We start from the raw sequence: 17926 nt of genomic DNA, 5'->3' as shown, positions 1-17926 counted from the left end.
CATACAGATAGATCTATGGATTTCCAAACAACATTTCTTTTGTTCCAGACTATTTTCTGGCACTTCCCAGCACCACCTGAAACATTCCCATCTCCAAGTGGTTTTCTTTTTAGTTCTGAGACAGTACAAAAAATATAAAACAGATTTATTTATTAATTTGAGTATTTATACCCCGCTCTTCAGCCACAAAGGCTCTCAGAGCAGCTTACTGTTTTTTTAATTAGACAGTTCCCTGCCCTCAGCCTTACAATCTAAAAAGACATGATACAAAAGGATAAGGGAATGGTGGTGGGGAAGGGATCAACTTCATTGGTTCATTGGATTGACGCCATTTTAACTGCCATGACTCTATGCTACAGAATCCTGGGATTTTGGTGAGATATTCACCTTGGTCTGTCAGAGACCTCTGTGCCTCACCAAACTATTAATCCCAGAATTTTGTAGGATAGACATGGCAGTTAAAGTGCTTTAATGCTACAATGTGGCTGCACCACAAGTCTCGTCTCTTCTTTTTCCCCCCTCCTTTCTTTCCTTTTTTATTATAGTGCATCAGTACATCATTGAAATGCGCGTTCACACTGTAAAACTAAAAGAGGAAAAAAAATAAAGAAAACAATAAAGGGGGAAAATGAGCCCTTCAGATCATAGAATCACCCAACAGAGATCACATCCCTAGTTAGAAACTTTTGAAAGTGCAGATCCAGCAAACAGCTATATATACACAAAAAGAGTGGATTATGTGAATAGGGAGGAGACAACAACGGGCAAAGCCCACTGAGTGAAGTCAAAGCCCACTGAGCTATATTGTGAGATGGACACTAATTCTTCTTTAGACCAATGTGGAAGTGCTCAAAGCTAGCTAATAAGTGCAGCTTTTAACTGCAAAAGCTATTTAGGTTGCTGTGTTATCATACAGTGCCACCTAGTGTTGAGGAGAATGACGTCTCAGTTGCTTTTCAAACAGTTTTTTAAAAAAAATTTTTGCCAAATTTTGTATTTGTTTAGACTCGGATTCTTTCAAACAGATATTGAAGGTTTTTACTAGCAGTTTTAAAGTATAACCCTGATAGTTGTTGCTTTTGGGAATCATTCAGGTTGTGAAAGACAGTAATTCTTACATTCCTGAATCCTAGAATCATAGAGATGGCAATTACTTTTGGAGATCATCTACATAGATCCCCTTCTCACTGCAGACTCCACCGTCTAAGGTTGCAAGGAAAGCATTCCCATCAAATGGTCACTCACTCTCTGATTAAATAGCTCTGTCAAAAAGAGCCCACCCTCTTTGTGGGCATATTGTCAAACAATATTTGGGGGAAATTTAGCCAAAATCTGTTTTTTTGAATTTCTATTCATCAGTTCTAATCATGTCCACTAAAGAAACAGAACAAGTCTGTTCCATCTTTTTTTTGTGACGCTCGCAGAATGAGTGCCATGTGGCACATCTCCCCCCATAGTAACCTTTGAAATTTGTCTACAGGATCTTAAATGTGAACATCCACACATGTTGCAAGTGTACTTGTGAGTGTGCACATGCATCTCATCTTGCTTTTGGTTTTTAAGACCTTTGTCAATGCATTAGCATGTTCCAGAAAAGGAAACACAGACTTGTTTCAACATTTATGAGGTCATAATTTGCTTGTTAGAGTGATAAGTTTCCCTAGCTTACTATTTTCTGATGGGGCAAAAAACCAACAACAACCCACTTTTTATTTTATTGTTTTAGATAATACAAGTACTGTTTCTTTAATTGTTCTAGATAATACAGTACTGTGGCAGTATTGTTCCTGATTTTGTCCCTTTTTATGCTGGCAGGAGTAGAGACATTTTCTCCCAAGGGAAGGCTTACTTCTCTAAAATCCACACCAGGATCTTGGACTACTTCTGGTAAACTGATTCCCAAACCAAAAGTGCCCGTTGAAGGACCAGGATTTCGAAGAACCTCTAGCATCTCTTCAATCAGCAGCACTCAAAGTGACCAAAGTACTTGCAGCAAAAATTGTAAGTCACTTGGGGAATCCAGTATTGTTTTAGTGACTAGTTCAGTTAAAATTCTCCTTGGTTGGTGTTTAGTGCACTAATGAAGTTGTGACTGTCATTCTCTTGGAAATTGTTATAGCTAATTGGTAGAAAACAATAACTGGAAAACAATTCTGCTTTCTGAACTCCTAATAGGAGTTGCATATACCATATACAGTATACTCAACTATAAATTGACGTGTATAAGTCGAGGGCAGGTTTTGGGGCAGCCAGGCTGTGGAAGACACTTGAGGGGACAAGCCTGTTGCCCCATATATAAGTAGACCCAGGTTTTTGGGGTCACTTTTTGGGCAAAAACTTCTCGACTTATAATCAAATATATATTCTAAGTACCTGCTTATCTCTGGAATAGGTGGCACATTCTAGCAGCTCCAAAAAATATTGCAGTTATATTCACTTTCATTATAGCATATATGTCTTTATATACAAAATAAAGTAAATATTTCTAATTATCTTGTGCAGCAGGTGCTTGTAAGTTATTAATTATAAAAACAATTTAATGCTTAATTAGACCCTGCTAAACTTAACTGTTTGTTACTGCCCACATCTCTCTCTCTCTCTCTCTCTCTCTCTCTGTATATGTGTGTGTGTGCGTGTGTGTGTATGTATTAAAAGGAACAGTGTATTGATTTGGAAGCAGAAACAGTACTACACATTTCTGCTATAGGGAGTAGGATATTATGCTAAAACCTTGTGGAGTAAGGGAGGCAAGCATCAGCAGCATAGCCTTAATAATGGCTTTTCTGTGCTTCCCCTTACATTGTAAAACAAATCTTCCCCCATGCGGTGTTCTTAAAAAGAATGATCCTAATATTTAAATTTTGTAGCATGCATCTCTCCTACAAACAGATTGGCTCTGTACTGACAGCCATGTTGGGTTTTTTTTTTGTTCATTTCCCCCCTGTTCGTTTACTACGCTGCCTGGATCACCTAAGCAGGTTGTAAATGCTCTGTTCGTTTCTATTCTTTGCTCTTAACAAAGGAAAGATCTTTTCTGCATAACAAAGAAATATGGTAGTCTCCTTTTCAGATTAGGTATCCAATTGACTACTCTTTCTTAGCCTGATTTGCTAGTTGGCTTAATCTGTTTTGTCTCCTGCCTTGAAGCTGACAATCTTTTTCCACTCTAATTCACTAAGAGCAAGCGTGGGGAATACAAGAGAGAGAGAGAGAGAGAGGGTGAACATGGCTGCAGTCTTTCGGGCTTTGAGCTTGCTTTGATCATTTTAAATGACTATACCAGGAGGACTTCGCAGTTGCACAGAAACTGACTTTTCGCCTCATATTTTCACCAACTCTACTCTAACACCACCGACAGATTCAGGAAGCCACTACGACATTACCTTATTGACCTTGTTGGTAGTGGGATCTTACAGCTTTTGTATAATTCCTTTGTTAGCCACATTTACTGGGAGAAGAAGTAGGTGTTCATCCTTTTTTAAAAAATAAAAACATGCAGCATGCAATGGCTTCTTAAATAAAGTGAATGTGTGAGATTGAATGCTATTTAAAATTCTGGATTGTTGGATTTTTATTGTTTTGGGTCCGGGAAGAAGGATTGATTTTATTCAGCTTCTGCCTAGCAAATGTAAGTCTGACCTTTCCTTTAGGAATCAAATTCTAGAGAATATATGAGCTGAATACATTTCCAACTGTTCCCTTGTATATTTTGCATCTAATATTTGTAAGTACATCTTCTTTTAAATTCTCTGTTTCTCCTCCCTCCCTCCCTCCCTCCCTCCCTCCCTCTCCTCAAGACTGTCAGTGTATAGCTTTGCTCAGTACATGTTGGAGTCAGACAATTTAACAGCTTGTGTTAGACTGTTGTCACATTTTCTGGGGCATTGTAAGGTCAAAGTAAGATGCTTGTTCAGTAAGGTTATAATAATTCGAAACGTTTTGTGTATGTGTGTGTGTGTATAACTAACCACATAGTAGTGGTACTGTTACTATGTGTGCTCAGTTCTTTGTGTGACTTCCTTAGAAATGTTTTGGTTCTTGCAATGTATTTTTATCTGTGTGTTGATGGTGGACCTTTCTTTGTAATTTCACCCTAACCCCATTTTGAGAAAATGCTCTCCTAAGAAAATAAAGGCAGCAATAGAGTTCACACTGTACTTGTATTAGAACTGTTTGTGTGCTACAGTCAGACATGATTTCTCAAAATAAGCATGTGGCATTATATTTAATAGTAACTAACAGGAATAAGTGTGTGCCTTGTAAATACTATAGCATATATCCTATAAAATATTTTAGCCTGAAAATCGAGGCTGCATTAATAACAGAATAAATGTTGACATTTTGATGAGTATCTTAAATATCTGTTAATCTTAGGCTAGTCAGCTTCTGAAATATGGAGATGGTTCTTCCTATAATTTTGGAAATGTGATATAAAGACACATTAGCCACTTATATTAATGTGATGGCGTTTGGGGACCTGTTGGACAAACAGTATGATCTTTTCACCCAGCTAATGGAACAGGTCTAGAAAGTGAAAGTCAAATAAATTTTCATGCCATGTACAATATGCTGCATGCTGTAGCTTGTACACTATTAATTGAGTGGATTCACCTTACCATTGGCCAAAGCAATACTGTAATGGAGAACACACAAAAATATTGAACTGTATGTTCCATATGGATGTATATGAACTTAGACTCTCACTCTGAATTTGTGTTATACTTACAATTCTGTGTGAATTCTGTATTTGAATTTTATTACGCTGACAAGATTCTTTGTCAAAACTGGGCATGGTTGTACAGTATAGCGCTGCCACAGAACTAGGTCAGTAGACCATATTTTCTTCGTGCTAAATTCTTTCATAGGACACATTGTGCAGACTTGAAGTACTGGATTGCTCATAAATACAAAAATATTTAAACAGATATTCTAAAACTATATTAATATTTGAGGAGAGTATAGTAACTAGTGAGAGCATGTATCTTATTCCAGTGGCTGGTTGGGTCCTTCCTGATCTGCTCCCAGAAGCTCCAGCCAACTTGGTCAATAGTCAGGAATTATGGGATCTGAAGTCCAAATCATCTGGAGACTCAAAGATTGGGAACCACTGTAGTATAGGGTGAATCATCTTTGTGTGTATATGTGCCTACAAGTTGCCTATCCATTTATAGGAGCTGGAGATGTTTAGCCTGAAGAAGAGAAGGTTAAGAGGTGATATGATAGCCCTGTTTAAATACTTGAAGGGATGTCATATTGAGGAGGGAGCTAGCTTGTTTTCTGCTGCTCCAGAGACTAGGACCCGGAGCAATGGCTGCAAGCTACAGGAAAATGGATGCAAGCTACTCCTCAATTTTAGGAGGAAGTTCCTGACAGTAAGGGCTGTTTGACAGTGGAACACACTCCCTCAGAGTGGAGTCTCCTTCCTTAGAGATCTTTAAGCAGAAGCTGGATGGCCATCTATTGGAAATGCTTTGATTGAGATTTCCTGCATGGCAGGGGGTTGGACTGGATGGCACTTGCAGACTCTTCCAACTCTATGATTCTATGAATTTAATAAGGTTTTCTTAGGCAAAGAATACTCAGAGGTGGTTTTGCCAGTTCCTTCCTCTGAAATATAGCCTACAGCACCTTTACAAGATAGTGTTTTTAAAAAGTGCTAGAATTATTGAAATTCCACAATTGTGGAAGAAGAAAAAACCACATCAACCAGCATACCTGATGAATATACAGAAAAAAATAGTTGGCTAACATATAATAGTTGCACATTACCAAAGAGCATACTGAAAAAAGTAGTACTATATGGAGGACAGCAAGTAACTTCTAGTATGTGTTGTTCATTCTGTACACACATCATGTCAAACCATGTAGTGGCTTCTTCAAATATGCTTTGTGCTAAGTGAATCTACTTCTGCTATGGTTTGTTAACTAGTCTCATGGGTGAAGCAGACTGTTGGGAAGGAGCAGCCTCCAGCCGAGATCAGGCTAGGACTGCAGGCGACCAAGTGGCCCACTCCCAAAGTGGGCCACAGTCTGCAATCCCGAGCTGCACCACCTAGGAGACATATTTAAGTGGCTCCTTTGTGCAGCGGCTTTGGGCTCCCTTTGGCAGTGGCAGAGCAGCTTCTGGATACTTTGGGGACGTGTGTCATGTAAATGCTTCACCCCCAAAGTAGCCAGAAGATGCTTCTTTTGGCCCATATGTTTTGGGCCTCAGAATGCAATCTGGAGCTATTATTTGTTGTTGGCTTACAAACCTAGAGCGTTGTTATAACTAAACCTGAAGCTGTGGCTTATCCTTGGCTTGTTTCCCCAGATCTCTAACCTAAAAGAGGAGATGGCAAAAGGTATGAGAGAGAAGCAAACCAAAAATGAGGAAGACAAGCTACAGTTTGTTTAGTTGTCGGTTGTGGCTTAAGCAATGGCTATTATAAGCCAGGCTTACTGTAATGTGCAGATGTGCCTACGTTACAGAATTTCTATTGCTGATTGACCATATGTTTTGTGTAACATCTAAAGGATATTTGCACGTATGAAAATGTAAGGGAACACAATCCTGGGGTTTTAGCTGGTAGAGTGCTTGCTGTATATTTATGATGTAAAATGTCCACCAAATGTTATAAGATAAACATGATCAACCAGCTGTTGAAATGCAGCAGCTAGTTAGAGTTTGGTAAATGGTCAGCCAACGGAGTAAAACTGTTATGAGAAAACGAGGGAGTTTATTAGGAATAATAATAATAATAATAATAATAATAATAATAATAATAATAATAATGTTATTGACCTCCTTGTGCAGAAATGGTTAATGTGCATATTGTGTGTGTACATGTGCCTTCAAGTTGTCTGTGGACTTACAATGACTCCATGGTTTTCACAGGGTTTTCTTAGGAAGGAATATTCAGAGATGATTTGCCAGTTCTTCCCTATTACCTTGGAAATATTTATGGACAGAGGAGGCAATCATAGATCTAGTTCTGTAGATATTAGCTTAGTTATCCCAGGATCTTGGTATGAACAACCACCACTATTAATAGAAGAGTTCAGTGTTTCTCTCTTGTGCTTTTTATCAGTGTAACAAATACAGTACTGGATTTGAATTAGTCTGTTCCCATCCCTTGGCAGCTGACAATGTGGACTTTAGTTCACAAAAGTGTATGCCACAATAAATCCAGGCTTACTTTTAGGCAGAATGAGGCAACTTAAGCACTCCAGGTGGCAGATGGTAGAGGCAGCAGCAGCCGCCACCACTATGGACCTTGTCACACTAGGAACTAACCGTGCGGATATCGTTGCCCAAACGCTCCAGAAGTGCCGAAGATGAGATCATTTGTCACTCTTCTGAAATATCACTGAAGCGCTCTTGTTGTTCTCCCATTGATGAATCATTCACTGAGAAGCCATTTTTGTAAAAACAAGATCTTCTGTTATTACAAAAATGGCTTTTCAGTGAACGATTCTTCGACGGGAGAACAACAAGAGTGCTTCAGTGATATTTCAGAAGTGTGACGGATTATCCCACCTCCGGCGCTTCTGGAGTGTTTGGCAACGTTTGGGCAACGATATCCATGTGTTAAGTCCTTAGTGTGATAAGGTCCTGTGTGACACTCCTTCTTCAGCTCCTGGGCCCTCTGCTAAACGACAAAGTTGTGTGTAATCATCTGTTGCCCTCAAAGTGAATGACACTATCCTGTCACTAATACTGAAACAAGAACCATATGGAAGTGAAGTCATCTTCTGTATGGAATGAGAAGATGCACTGTGGTATCTTTTGCCTTAGGAAACAAAATGTCTTGGGCTGCAATAGAGTATCTGTGCTCTGTGCTCTATGGCTCTTTTTTGTGTTGTTACTGTGGACTAGCATGGTTTCTTATTTACGAGAAAATATGTTTTGAGTATTTTTATTGGCGTGTAGTATTTGAACTGAATTCCATATGTGTCTTTTTTTTAAATCTTGGCAGCTACAAGTGCCACAATTATCATCAAAAATGGAGAATGGCCTTCCAGATTGGGTTGTCAAAATGGTACAACTGGACCCCTCTCTCTTAAGCCAGCGGCCAGGCCAAGAGTGTTTTCCCTGAGAAACACCCCAAAAGGTAACTTTTTACATTGGTTCCTCAAGCATGATGAATGGCCCTACATATGGGAAAATCTTTATATGAGCAGTGATCGTGTATGATGAGTCATTTATCAAATGCATCCATGTTTTCTGTCAACAGAGAATTTGAAGATTTTCATACCTGGCTGCATCGCTGCTAAAATGTCCTCCAAATGTCCCTAACAGGTGGAGGAAGCCCCTGTGTCTGAAAGCCAGGTGCGCTTCCTCAATCCCTCCTTTGTGTCCCTGAATCATTCCTGGGGAGCAGAATTCCTCTAAACGCAAAGTTTGTGTTCATAGGAAATCTGCTCCCCATCAGGGATGCTAGAGGGAGGCACGTTTCCATGGCGATTCAGGAAGCGCGCCTGGCTTTCAGACATAGGCACTTCCTCCAGCTTTTAGGGACGTTTGGAGGACGTTTTAGCAGTGATGGAGCTAGGTATGAAAATCTTCTTTGTGAGATGAGTGGAATTGCTAAATCATCACTGGTGCAGTACAGAGGACAACTGTTGCCTATTCTAATATCAGTGAAAGCCTGGAAAAGCTACTTTTTGGACCGCAGTTCCCAGGATGCTTAAACAATATGGCCGATTGTGTGCCAACTATGGGCTTCTGGAAATCATAGTCCAAGTTAATATTTCAAAGCCCTGGTTATCAACAATGGACTAAGTGCTGGATGAACCATAGAAGCTAGATAGCTAAGCAGAGAGGAAAAGGCCAAGGGCTGATTAAATGATTGGTATTTGATCTTACAACCATTGCAGGTGCATTTTTTTTATCCTTAAATGACCTGAAAAGACAGTCTGATGCTGTCACAATGATTTTCCTTAAGCCACAAAGTGGATTGTAATGTTCTTTCTTTTTCTCAGCATACCGAGAACAAGAAAATAAGCATCCAAACACCAGATTCTCTTCTAAGCATGCTGCATGTTCTCCTTTGACACATCTCCGTTTTTGTTACAAATAGGATATTAATGAAACTATAAGTGGCCACTTCTAGTTTTGTTTTTTGGGGGCATGCTCTGGTCCAGGAGGAGTCCTATGGTGGTGGTGGCAAAGTGGCATTTGAATGCACTGAAGCTACCCAGCTCCAAGCTAGATCCTAAATGTTTGTGGCACGTACCGGTAATCTGCTAACTGTTTAAAAATCTGATCATGGTGTTCATCTGAAATTGTCTGATCAAAATTTGACCTTATTTCAATATGTGCTTTTTTTTTTAAAGGAGCAAAATCCAAGTTAGGATTAGCAAGCCCATGTGTGCCAAAATCAGCAGGGTCACTTCTTCCAGGAAGGAAAACCAGTGATTCAAGAGGGTGCCAGCGGCCAGGTAAAGTATCAGTCTCATTATTATATTATAAAGATGCCATGTGAGCATCTTTGTGTTTTCTCCAACATCCTCTCCACTGACATAGCTGATGTACCATTCAGCTTGTTCGGTCAATGAATCAAACCTGTGCTGGGAAACATGACTTGTGTTGGGGTTTGCAGTGTCTTTAAACTGAGGCATTTAAACATTTGTGATTTAAGCCTGCCAGCCTATGCACATGCTTCCCCATTGAATTCAGTGGGGCTTCACTGTTCTTAAGTATGCCAATTTCACTGGAAAACTGATGATTAATTACATGTATCATTTGCACAATTTCCATTGTACAGTAATTTTTGTTTGTAAAATGAAACTGCATATTCACAGTGGTGGATAAATGTCTTGCAACAGGTGTCTGAATGTACCAAGAGAGAGAGATTTGGGAGGGAATTTAATTTAATTTATGAAATGGGGAGTAGGTGAAAAACCTCAGCACAGTGTGAGAAAGGAAAAGACATTTTGAATAAACAAGATATCTGAGGCTGCACCTGCACTGCAGAAATAATTCAGTTTGACACTGCTTTAACTGTCATAGCTAAACGCTGTGGAATCTTGGGATTTGTAGTTTTTTTAAAAAATGCATTTTCTGACAGAGAAGGCTAAATATCTCACAAAACTACAAATCCCAGAATTCCATAGTATTGATCCATGGCTACTGAAGGAGTGTCTGACTGCACAATTCCTGCTATATATATGAGGCTCAAGATCTATAAGGTAGGTATACATAACTATTTTTGTACTTCTCCCAAAATTTAAAGTGCATGATTTCTACCCTAGACAGGCATCTGGAAACATACCCATGGTGGGGAATTGCTATGAGAGGACAAATGGATTTGGAATGGGGTACTTTTGGCCAGGAAAGGTTTAAGCACCATCTTGGTTGACTGTTACTAACAACCCAAGTGCTTCCTTTTTTGTTTTTAAAGAGATGCCAGGCTACTACTTACATGTTTCTGTGTGTAACATACAGGTTGACTCCTAGTGGTCTTTGTTGTGTGTTCATTTCAGTAAAATGAATGTGCCATCTCAAGTTTTATTTTTGCCTTTGTAGGGCCTTTGGGACAAAATGGGCCCCGGAATGGATTGTCAACATTCAATTCTGGTAAGCACTTTTATCTCCTCCATCCTTCTTTTTCTTGATCCTAAGTATTTGATGTGAACAGGAAGGATTTTTGTTCTGATCAACATGTTAGTGCAGTTCTATAAGTTGTTTGTTGTAAGAACTTTGTGGTTTTTGTATTTGGATATAACACTTCCAAGCAAGAACGGAATATTTTTAGTCCATGGTACATAAATGTGTAATCCCCACATTTAAAAATTATTTCACACAAATGTTCACTTATGTTCTCCTGCTTTGTAGGCAATTCTGTCAGTCACTGAATTGGTTGAATGCTTTTATTCAGCAGGGATACATTTTATTAAAATAAAATTATTTGGAAGGAAAACTCTTGGGGAGACGTTCCAGGGAGCATTGGTGCATTGATAAATTTTGCCATGCAGGTACTTATATCAATCCTTAAGGCCAGATAGTTAAAAAAGTAAAAAAATACAGGCATCCATCTTGATTCGTATCTTGTGTCTGGCTTATGTCTGTTTGTGAATGGCAAGCTGGGGTTGACAAAGGGCTGTGTAGTGGTTAGTATGTTGGACATTGGCTGGAGAAACCTGAGGCTGCATGAGAAGAGAAAGAACCGGCACAAAACATGTACTCAGACAGTATATAATTGTTAGCTCAATATTTCCAGTAATTTCTTCTTCTTAAAACTAAGAAGAAACACTTTTGCTCAAAGACAAGACACTATTGCTTGCAGGTTTCCTCTCTCAAAAGCAAGTATTTTGTAAGGCTAGTATGTCTTAATAGCTCATCCAGAACCAAGCGGCCCCCCAATACTGCATTACAGCAGGCAAAGTTTCTAACAATATATTATTGATAGGGAAATCCTCCTCTTGTTTATTGCGAGAACTGCAATTAAGATAAAAAAGAACAGAGAAGTTGGTGTAGTTGCAGAGGATGTAATCATCCATCCTTACAAAATAAAACAGTCCTAGTACCTACACTTTGTGAACCTGGCAGTGAGGCAAGCCTAGGGCCAAGAGAATTCAGCCTATTTTTTGCACATTATGTAGCTCCTACATTATGCCTAGTTTCATACCAGATCAGCTCTGACCTGCGTTTAGTGAGATGGATCAGACAGCCCAGTCAAATTGCCTAAATTTGCCCTAAGAAGGCATACACCGAGTTCCTATTTTTTTGTGGATTTTTAAAAATAGAATGCAAATTGGGTGTAGTTGGAAAAGTCAGGAATGCTTAATGCCCCTATATGTTACTTTTAATTTCTTATATTTACCTCTTCATCTGAGTCCTGAAAACATGTTAGACCAGCTGAGGAAAAATAAAATTATGGTGAGAAGCAACATACATATAGGAGGGCTCAATATTCTATCTGTTGTTCACTCCTCACAAACACTCTATTGCCTTTGCATTTAAGCTTCCAAAGTTTTCAGTGGCCATGCTTGTAGAAGAAACACGCTCCAAATCAGTTACCACCCCCCCCCAAAACCTGATGATACATGAGATGTATTTATTTAGTAATTCCTAACTACAAAGGTTGGAGTTAATCCCAATAGATGTTTTATATCTGTGACTAACAAAATGAATTTCAGCAGGAAAAACTACAAGATTCTGCATTTAAGCAGAAAAAAAATGAAATGCACAGATATAGGATGAGTGACACCTAGCTGGACAACAGTACATATAAAAGGGATCTAGAGGTCTTAGTAGACCATAAGTTAAACATGAGTCAGCAATGTGATGGCAGTGGCTAAAAAAGCCAACATGATTCTAGGCTGCATCAATAAGAGTATAGTCAGTGTCTAAATTGAAGGAAGTAGTAGTACCACTCTATTCTGCTTTGGTTAGGCCTCACCTGGAATATTGTGCCCAGTTCTGGGCAGCAAAATTCAAGAAGGATATTGTCAAGGTGGAGCATGTCCAGAGGTGGGCAACCAATATGGTGAAGGGTCTGGAAGACATGTCCTATGAGGTTTGGCTTAGGGAGCTGGGTATGTTTAGCCTGTGGAAGAGAAGGTTAACAACATGATAGCTATGTTTAAATATTTGAAAGGATGTCATATTGAAGATTAAGAAAGCTTTGTTTTCTGCTGATACATAGAATCATAGAGTTGGAAGAGACCGCACGGGCCATCCAGTCCAACTCCCTGCCATGCAGGAAATCCAAATCAAAGCATCCCCAGCAGATGGCAATCTAGCCTCTGCTTAAAGGCCTCCAAGGAAGGAGACTCCACTACACTCTGAGGGAGTGTGTTCCACTGTCAAACAGCCCTCACTGTCAGGAAGTTCTTCCTAATGTTGAGGTGGAATCTCTTTTCCTGGAGCTTGCATCCATTGTTCCGGGTCCTGTTCTCTGGAGCAGCAGAAAACAAGCTTGCTCCCTCCTCAATATGACATCCTGTCAAATATTTAAACAGCTATCATATCACCTCTTAACCTTCTCTTCTCCAGGCTAAACATCCCCAGCTCCCTGAGTCGTTCCTCATAGGGCAAGGTTTCCAGACCTTTCACCATTTTAGTCGCCCTCCTCTGGACACGCTCCAGTTTCGCAATGTCCTTTTTGAATTGTGGCGCCCAGAACTGGACACAATATTCCAGGTGGGGCCTGACCAGAGCAGAATACAGTGGCACTATTACTTCTCTTGATCTAGACACTATACTTTTATTGATGCAGCCTAAAATTGCATTGGCCTTTTTAGCTGCCGCATCGCACTGTTGACTCATGTTCAACTTGTGGTCTACTTGGACTCCTAGATCCCTTTCACATGTAGTTTCATTCAGTCAGGTGTCCCCCATCCTATATCTGTGCATTTCATTTTTCTGCCCTAAGTGCAGTACCTTACATTTCTCTGTGTTGAATTTCATTTTGTTAGCTTTGGCCCAGCTTTCTAGTCTATTCAGATCATTTTGAATGTTGATCCTGTCCTCTGGAGTATTAGCTATTCCTCCTAATTTGGTGTCATCTGCAAATTTGATAAGTATGCTCCCAATTCTGTCATCCAGGTCATTGATAAAGATGTTGAATAACACTGGGCCCAGGACAGAGCCCTGTGAGACTCCACTGGTCACTTCCCTCCAGGATGAAAAGGAGCCATTGTTGAGCACCCTTTGGGACTAGGACATGGGGCAGTGGATTCATAGTACAGAAAAAGAGATTCCACCTGAACATTAGGAAGAACATCCTGACATAGGAGCTGTTTCACAGTGGAATATGCTATCTCAGAATATGATGGAGTCTCCTTCTCTGGTGGTTTTTAAACTGAGGATGGATGGCCATCTGTCAAGAGTGCTTTGATTGTGTTTCCAAGCAGGGCTTGGATTGGATGGTCCTTGTGGTCTCTTCCAACTCTATGATTCTAAGTTGGTACAAGGAAATTATGGCTTTTGCATATTTATTGAGAAAGGAATTTAGCTTTCAGTCTTGAGCTCAAATTCCTAGGAGTGAATTCCACTGAATTAGATGGGGTTTTCTTCTAAGCAGACATGGGAAATTGTGTGTACCATAACAAGGTTCCAGTTGGTGTTGATAGTACTGGTTTTAGGACTAGCAAGTGGCTTTATTAAAGCACTACATCAGAGGCTGGATGATAATTGGCTTTGCATTTACAGCAAGAGTAGTAACCAGCATTGTAAGAAGAATGCTTTGCATTTCACAGGTATGGTGGGAGGAACTTCACACTTATGAAAGGATTGAGCCTTTGTTTGAAATTCAGCTCAAAGCAACCTAACTGAATGTATGCACTGCTGAGATTAGGTTTTTGATTATGATAAAGAAAAATAGGTCATGTTATTTAAGCTTGACCAAATGCATGCATCTGTGTTAGAGACAGATTTTGTTCTTTTTGTTCTACAGTATTTCCTGGAAGAGCTAAACGTGTGTCTGTGTGATACAGAAAGAGAGAGAAAAATTAAGCCTATAGATGAAGAAGCATACAATAAGATACAAGTTGAGTCTCCCTTATCCAAAATGCTTAGAATTAGAAGTATTTTGGATTTTGGATTTGTCAGGTTTTGGATTATTTGTGTATACATAATGAGATATTTTGGTGATAGGACCCAAGTCTAAACATGAAATTCATTTATATTTCATATTGCATCTCATAAAGATAGACTAAAGGTAATTTTATTCATAATATTTTTAATAATTTTGTGCATGAAACAAAGTTGATGGACATTGAACCATCAGAAAGCAAAAGTGTCACTCTCTCACCAACTCAGGTTGACAATTTTTGATTTTGGAGTATTTCAGATTTCGGAATTGTGGATAAGAGAGACTCAGTTGTTGATCATTAGGCAGAAGAAAGGAGGCAAACACTGTTTTATTTGGTAACCAGGGTGATGACAGAACTTAAAAAATGACTGGATTTTCCCCTCTCTGGGATTGGAGAAGGGAGTTCTGAGAACAGGAAGAGGAAATGGCTGGCAGGAGATTAACTCAGGACAGTTTGAGACTGAAAAGAAAACATTTCTGGGAAGGTGAGAAAGGAATTACAGCTTCAGCTTTCTCTCTTCCCATTTGTCTCCTCCCTTCCTATACAATTGACTGTTTCTTGTTGTTTTAGAAGGATTATAATGTAAGGAAGTTAGCTACCACACGTCACACGTTAGAGGCAAGGTGTTGTTGAAATTTTTGGACCATTTTATTTTGATTACTGTACTTATTTGGCTTGCTTGGCTTTATGTGAAATTATATAAAATTACTGTTTCATAGAAAGAGAATCAAATAAATTGTTTCTGATGTTCTTTATCCAGTGTGGTTAGAATAATCTTTTTGTTCTCAGGAGTCAGAACTTTCACTGCAACAAAAAAGTTACTTTTGTACGTAAAGGTACAGGGTAACAGAAGAAATCCAAGTCACAGCCTTCTACACTATATATCTAACTGGCTGGGTTTTTTTTTAATTTAATGTAATTTTAAAGTTCAGATATTGGGCCACTATCTCAACCTGATAATGAGATAATCACTATGTTATAATCAGCTGCATCTCTTGAATTCATGTCATGTTAAAAGTTAGACATAACTAGTTTTTGACTTGTGGGTCCTCATATTCTGGAGTGGGGAAGTTGTAGCCCTCCAGATGTAATGGGATTGTTGATTTGGACTGATGAGAATTGCAGTCCAACATCTGGAGGGCCACATATACAGTGCTGTATTTGCTAAGTGGTGACTATTTGCTTTTTTCCCCTAAGGGCACCTAGTATATCTCCTTTAGTATCTAAATCTTATACAATCGGCCCTCCTTATCCACAGATTTTTTTATCCACAGATTCAAACATCCACGGCTTAAAAATATTCCAAAGAAGTATAAATTCCAAATAGCAAATCTTGATTTTCCATTTTATATAAGGGACACTATTTTGCTCCACGGAATTTGTTATCCATAAAGATCCTGGAACCAAACCACAGTAGATAACAAGGTCCCACTGTACCATGATCCCATATTGGAGCCCAAGGTTACTTTCCCTGTATTAAGGCATTTTTTAAATGACAAGAAGCTGCAAAACTAGTCTGATCTTTCCTGCTAAGCTCTAAACATTTTGATCTCGTTAAGGCAGAAAACTCGGTTTAAGTGCAGATAAAGAAGTGCATTAGCTAATAAAACTGCTAGTATCTGATTAGAAAGTGCCAAAATACAACTGACTATCCTTGCAGCATTGAACGTATTTTGGAATCACTGAAATAGAATCTGATGAATAAAAGGTTCTGGGTTATTTGAGGAATAATCCTAATGCATCTTGTGGAACGTTAAATCTTCTTCTCCAGTGGCCTTGAAGGAAGAGTATATGATATGATCTGTGACATTGCTGTGTGATATATTCGGCCAGGAGACCACCCACTTCCTCCTCCTTCCCATCCCTACTGGGTCCTATAGTAGATTAAACATGAACAGTGTGATGTAATTCAGAGGCTGCTTGTCTTCTGAATCACAGAGCAGTTTTATTCTAAGGGTGAGCTTTGTTTTACAGCATCTGGTGGGGAAAGACGCTGCCAACAGCATTAACATAGTGGATATTGTATCTTCCTTCTTGGATTTTCCTGGCTTTTCATCTGTTTATGGACAATCTCAGTGGAGAAACAAGGGAAGGCTTTGGTGTGTTGTGAGGGTGTTGTTGTTTTTGCCAAATGCTGTGTGACCTCAGTGCTGGGTTACAAATATAGTATGTGACAGTACATGGAGGCTGCTTCCTGCTTGATTTTATTCCAATTGCTTTGAAGACATGTTATGGTCTCCGAAATTCTCCTTATCCAATATGCACATCCAACTCACAGCAAAAGGATTACTCCGAAACCTTCGTCTTCCTTCTGGGTTTAGGAAAAGCACAGTTGTATTTCATGCAGGTTGGTAATTTTTCTGTATGCATGGGGGACATCTTGTTTACTTCTGCTGCTATTAATACCAGTAATGGTTTGCTCAGGGTGCTATTTCTCTCTGGCACTATAGGAAAATGTGTATTTGTTAGACCAGTTAGACATTTGCTCAGTAACAGAGCTGTGTGAGAGTGTGTGTATGTGTTTGTGTGTGTGAGAGAGATGTTAGTCTGACAGATGCTAATCTGTTCGTAAAGTGAAGAATGTGATGCTCTTTTAAAAAAAAATTATGTCAGACATTCAAATGTTTACTTGTTAGAAGCATTATGAAATGTGTTTAGCACAATAGCAGTGTGTTGGCATGCTGAATTTTTTCTTCTTCTGAATTTGAGAAAGATAAATATTTTACATTTTAAAATAAAAATAATACTCTTAGATTTAATGCACATAGATAGGCAGTAAAAAAACAAAAACAAATTATAGTTCCTGGAAAGACAGGACACGAATGCATAGAAAGCTTTGAAATGTGACCTCATTACATTTTTAAAATCGATTGGTTGATAAAATAAATGTACTGTTGTAGAAACGTCCTTTTAAAATAGTGTATTAGAAATGCATTTTCAAACGGTGCACATAATAGTTACATAATTTCATGTATTTTTTATTTTGTGTGTGTGTGTGTTTAATTATGTCTCTTTGCCCAAGTAATTTAATGCTGGCTGCGTGTTTCTCTCTCCCCTGTCCAGCCTGGCAGCTAATATCTTTTCTAACATCTCAGTCCCTTGGGTAGTTTTTGCAGGCAAATCAGCTTGGCTGCTGTGTGTATGTGTGACTGAGAGAGAGAACATGCAGGCACACATAGTCGCTCCATTGCTTTAGCACAGTAGTTGAACTGAGCTCATAATTATAATTGTGAGCAATAGTGACAGATTGGAACGTTTCATAAGCAAATAAATTATCCAAGCATCAAAATAGGCAACACAGCTTGTATGAGAGGTATTCCTTGCTGTATGAATATCTTAGCAGGTAGGCTAGTTAACATTTGTGTTAATCAGCTGATGAATATTGTACATTGTAGGCTGCCTG

At 39.0% G+C, this 17926-nt stretch overlaps 1 protein-coding gene across 5 annotated transcripts in view; it reads left to right on the top strand.

Moving 5' to 3' along the window:
* MTUS1 (microtubule associated scaffold protein 1) overlaps positions 1-17926 on the top strand; it is a 142280-nt gene that overhangs the window by 50688 nt on the left and 73666 nt on the right. For 2 of the 5 annotated variants that reach the window (XM_042470526.1, XM_042470527.1), the window contains exons 4-7: positions 1816-2001; positions 7959-8093; positions 9319-9423; positions 10511-10561. In XM_042470526.1, coding sequence (XP_042326460.1) covers positions 1816-2001; positions 7959-8093; positions 9319-9423; positions 10511-10561 — 477 coding nt within the window. Of the gene's footprint in view, positions 1-1815; positions 2002-3255; positions 3461-7958; positions 8094-9318; positions 9424-10510; positions 10562-16551; positions 16871-17926 lie in introns of those variants that run through there. The other 3 variants (XM_042470529.1, XM_042470528.1, XM_042470530.1) reach the window with 3 other exon arrangements.

This window comes from Sceloporus undulatus, chromosome 5 (assembly GCF_019175285.1).
Source record: "Sceloporus undulatus isolate JIND9_A2432 ecotype Alabama chromosome 5, SceUnd_v1.1, whole genome shotgun sequence".
In the NCBI taxonomy this organism is placed as follows: Eukaryota; Metazoa; Chordata; class Lepidosauria; order Squamata; family Phrynosomatidae; genus Sceloporus; species Sceloporus undulatus.
This window is presented reverse-complemented; position numbering and strand designations above follow the sequence as displayed.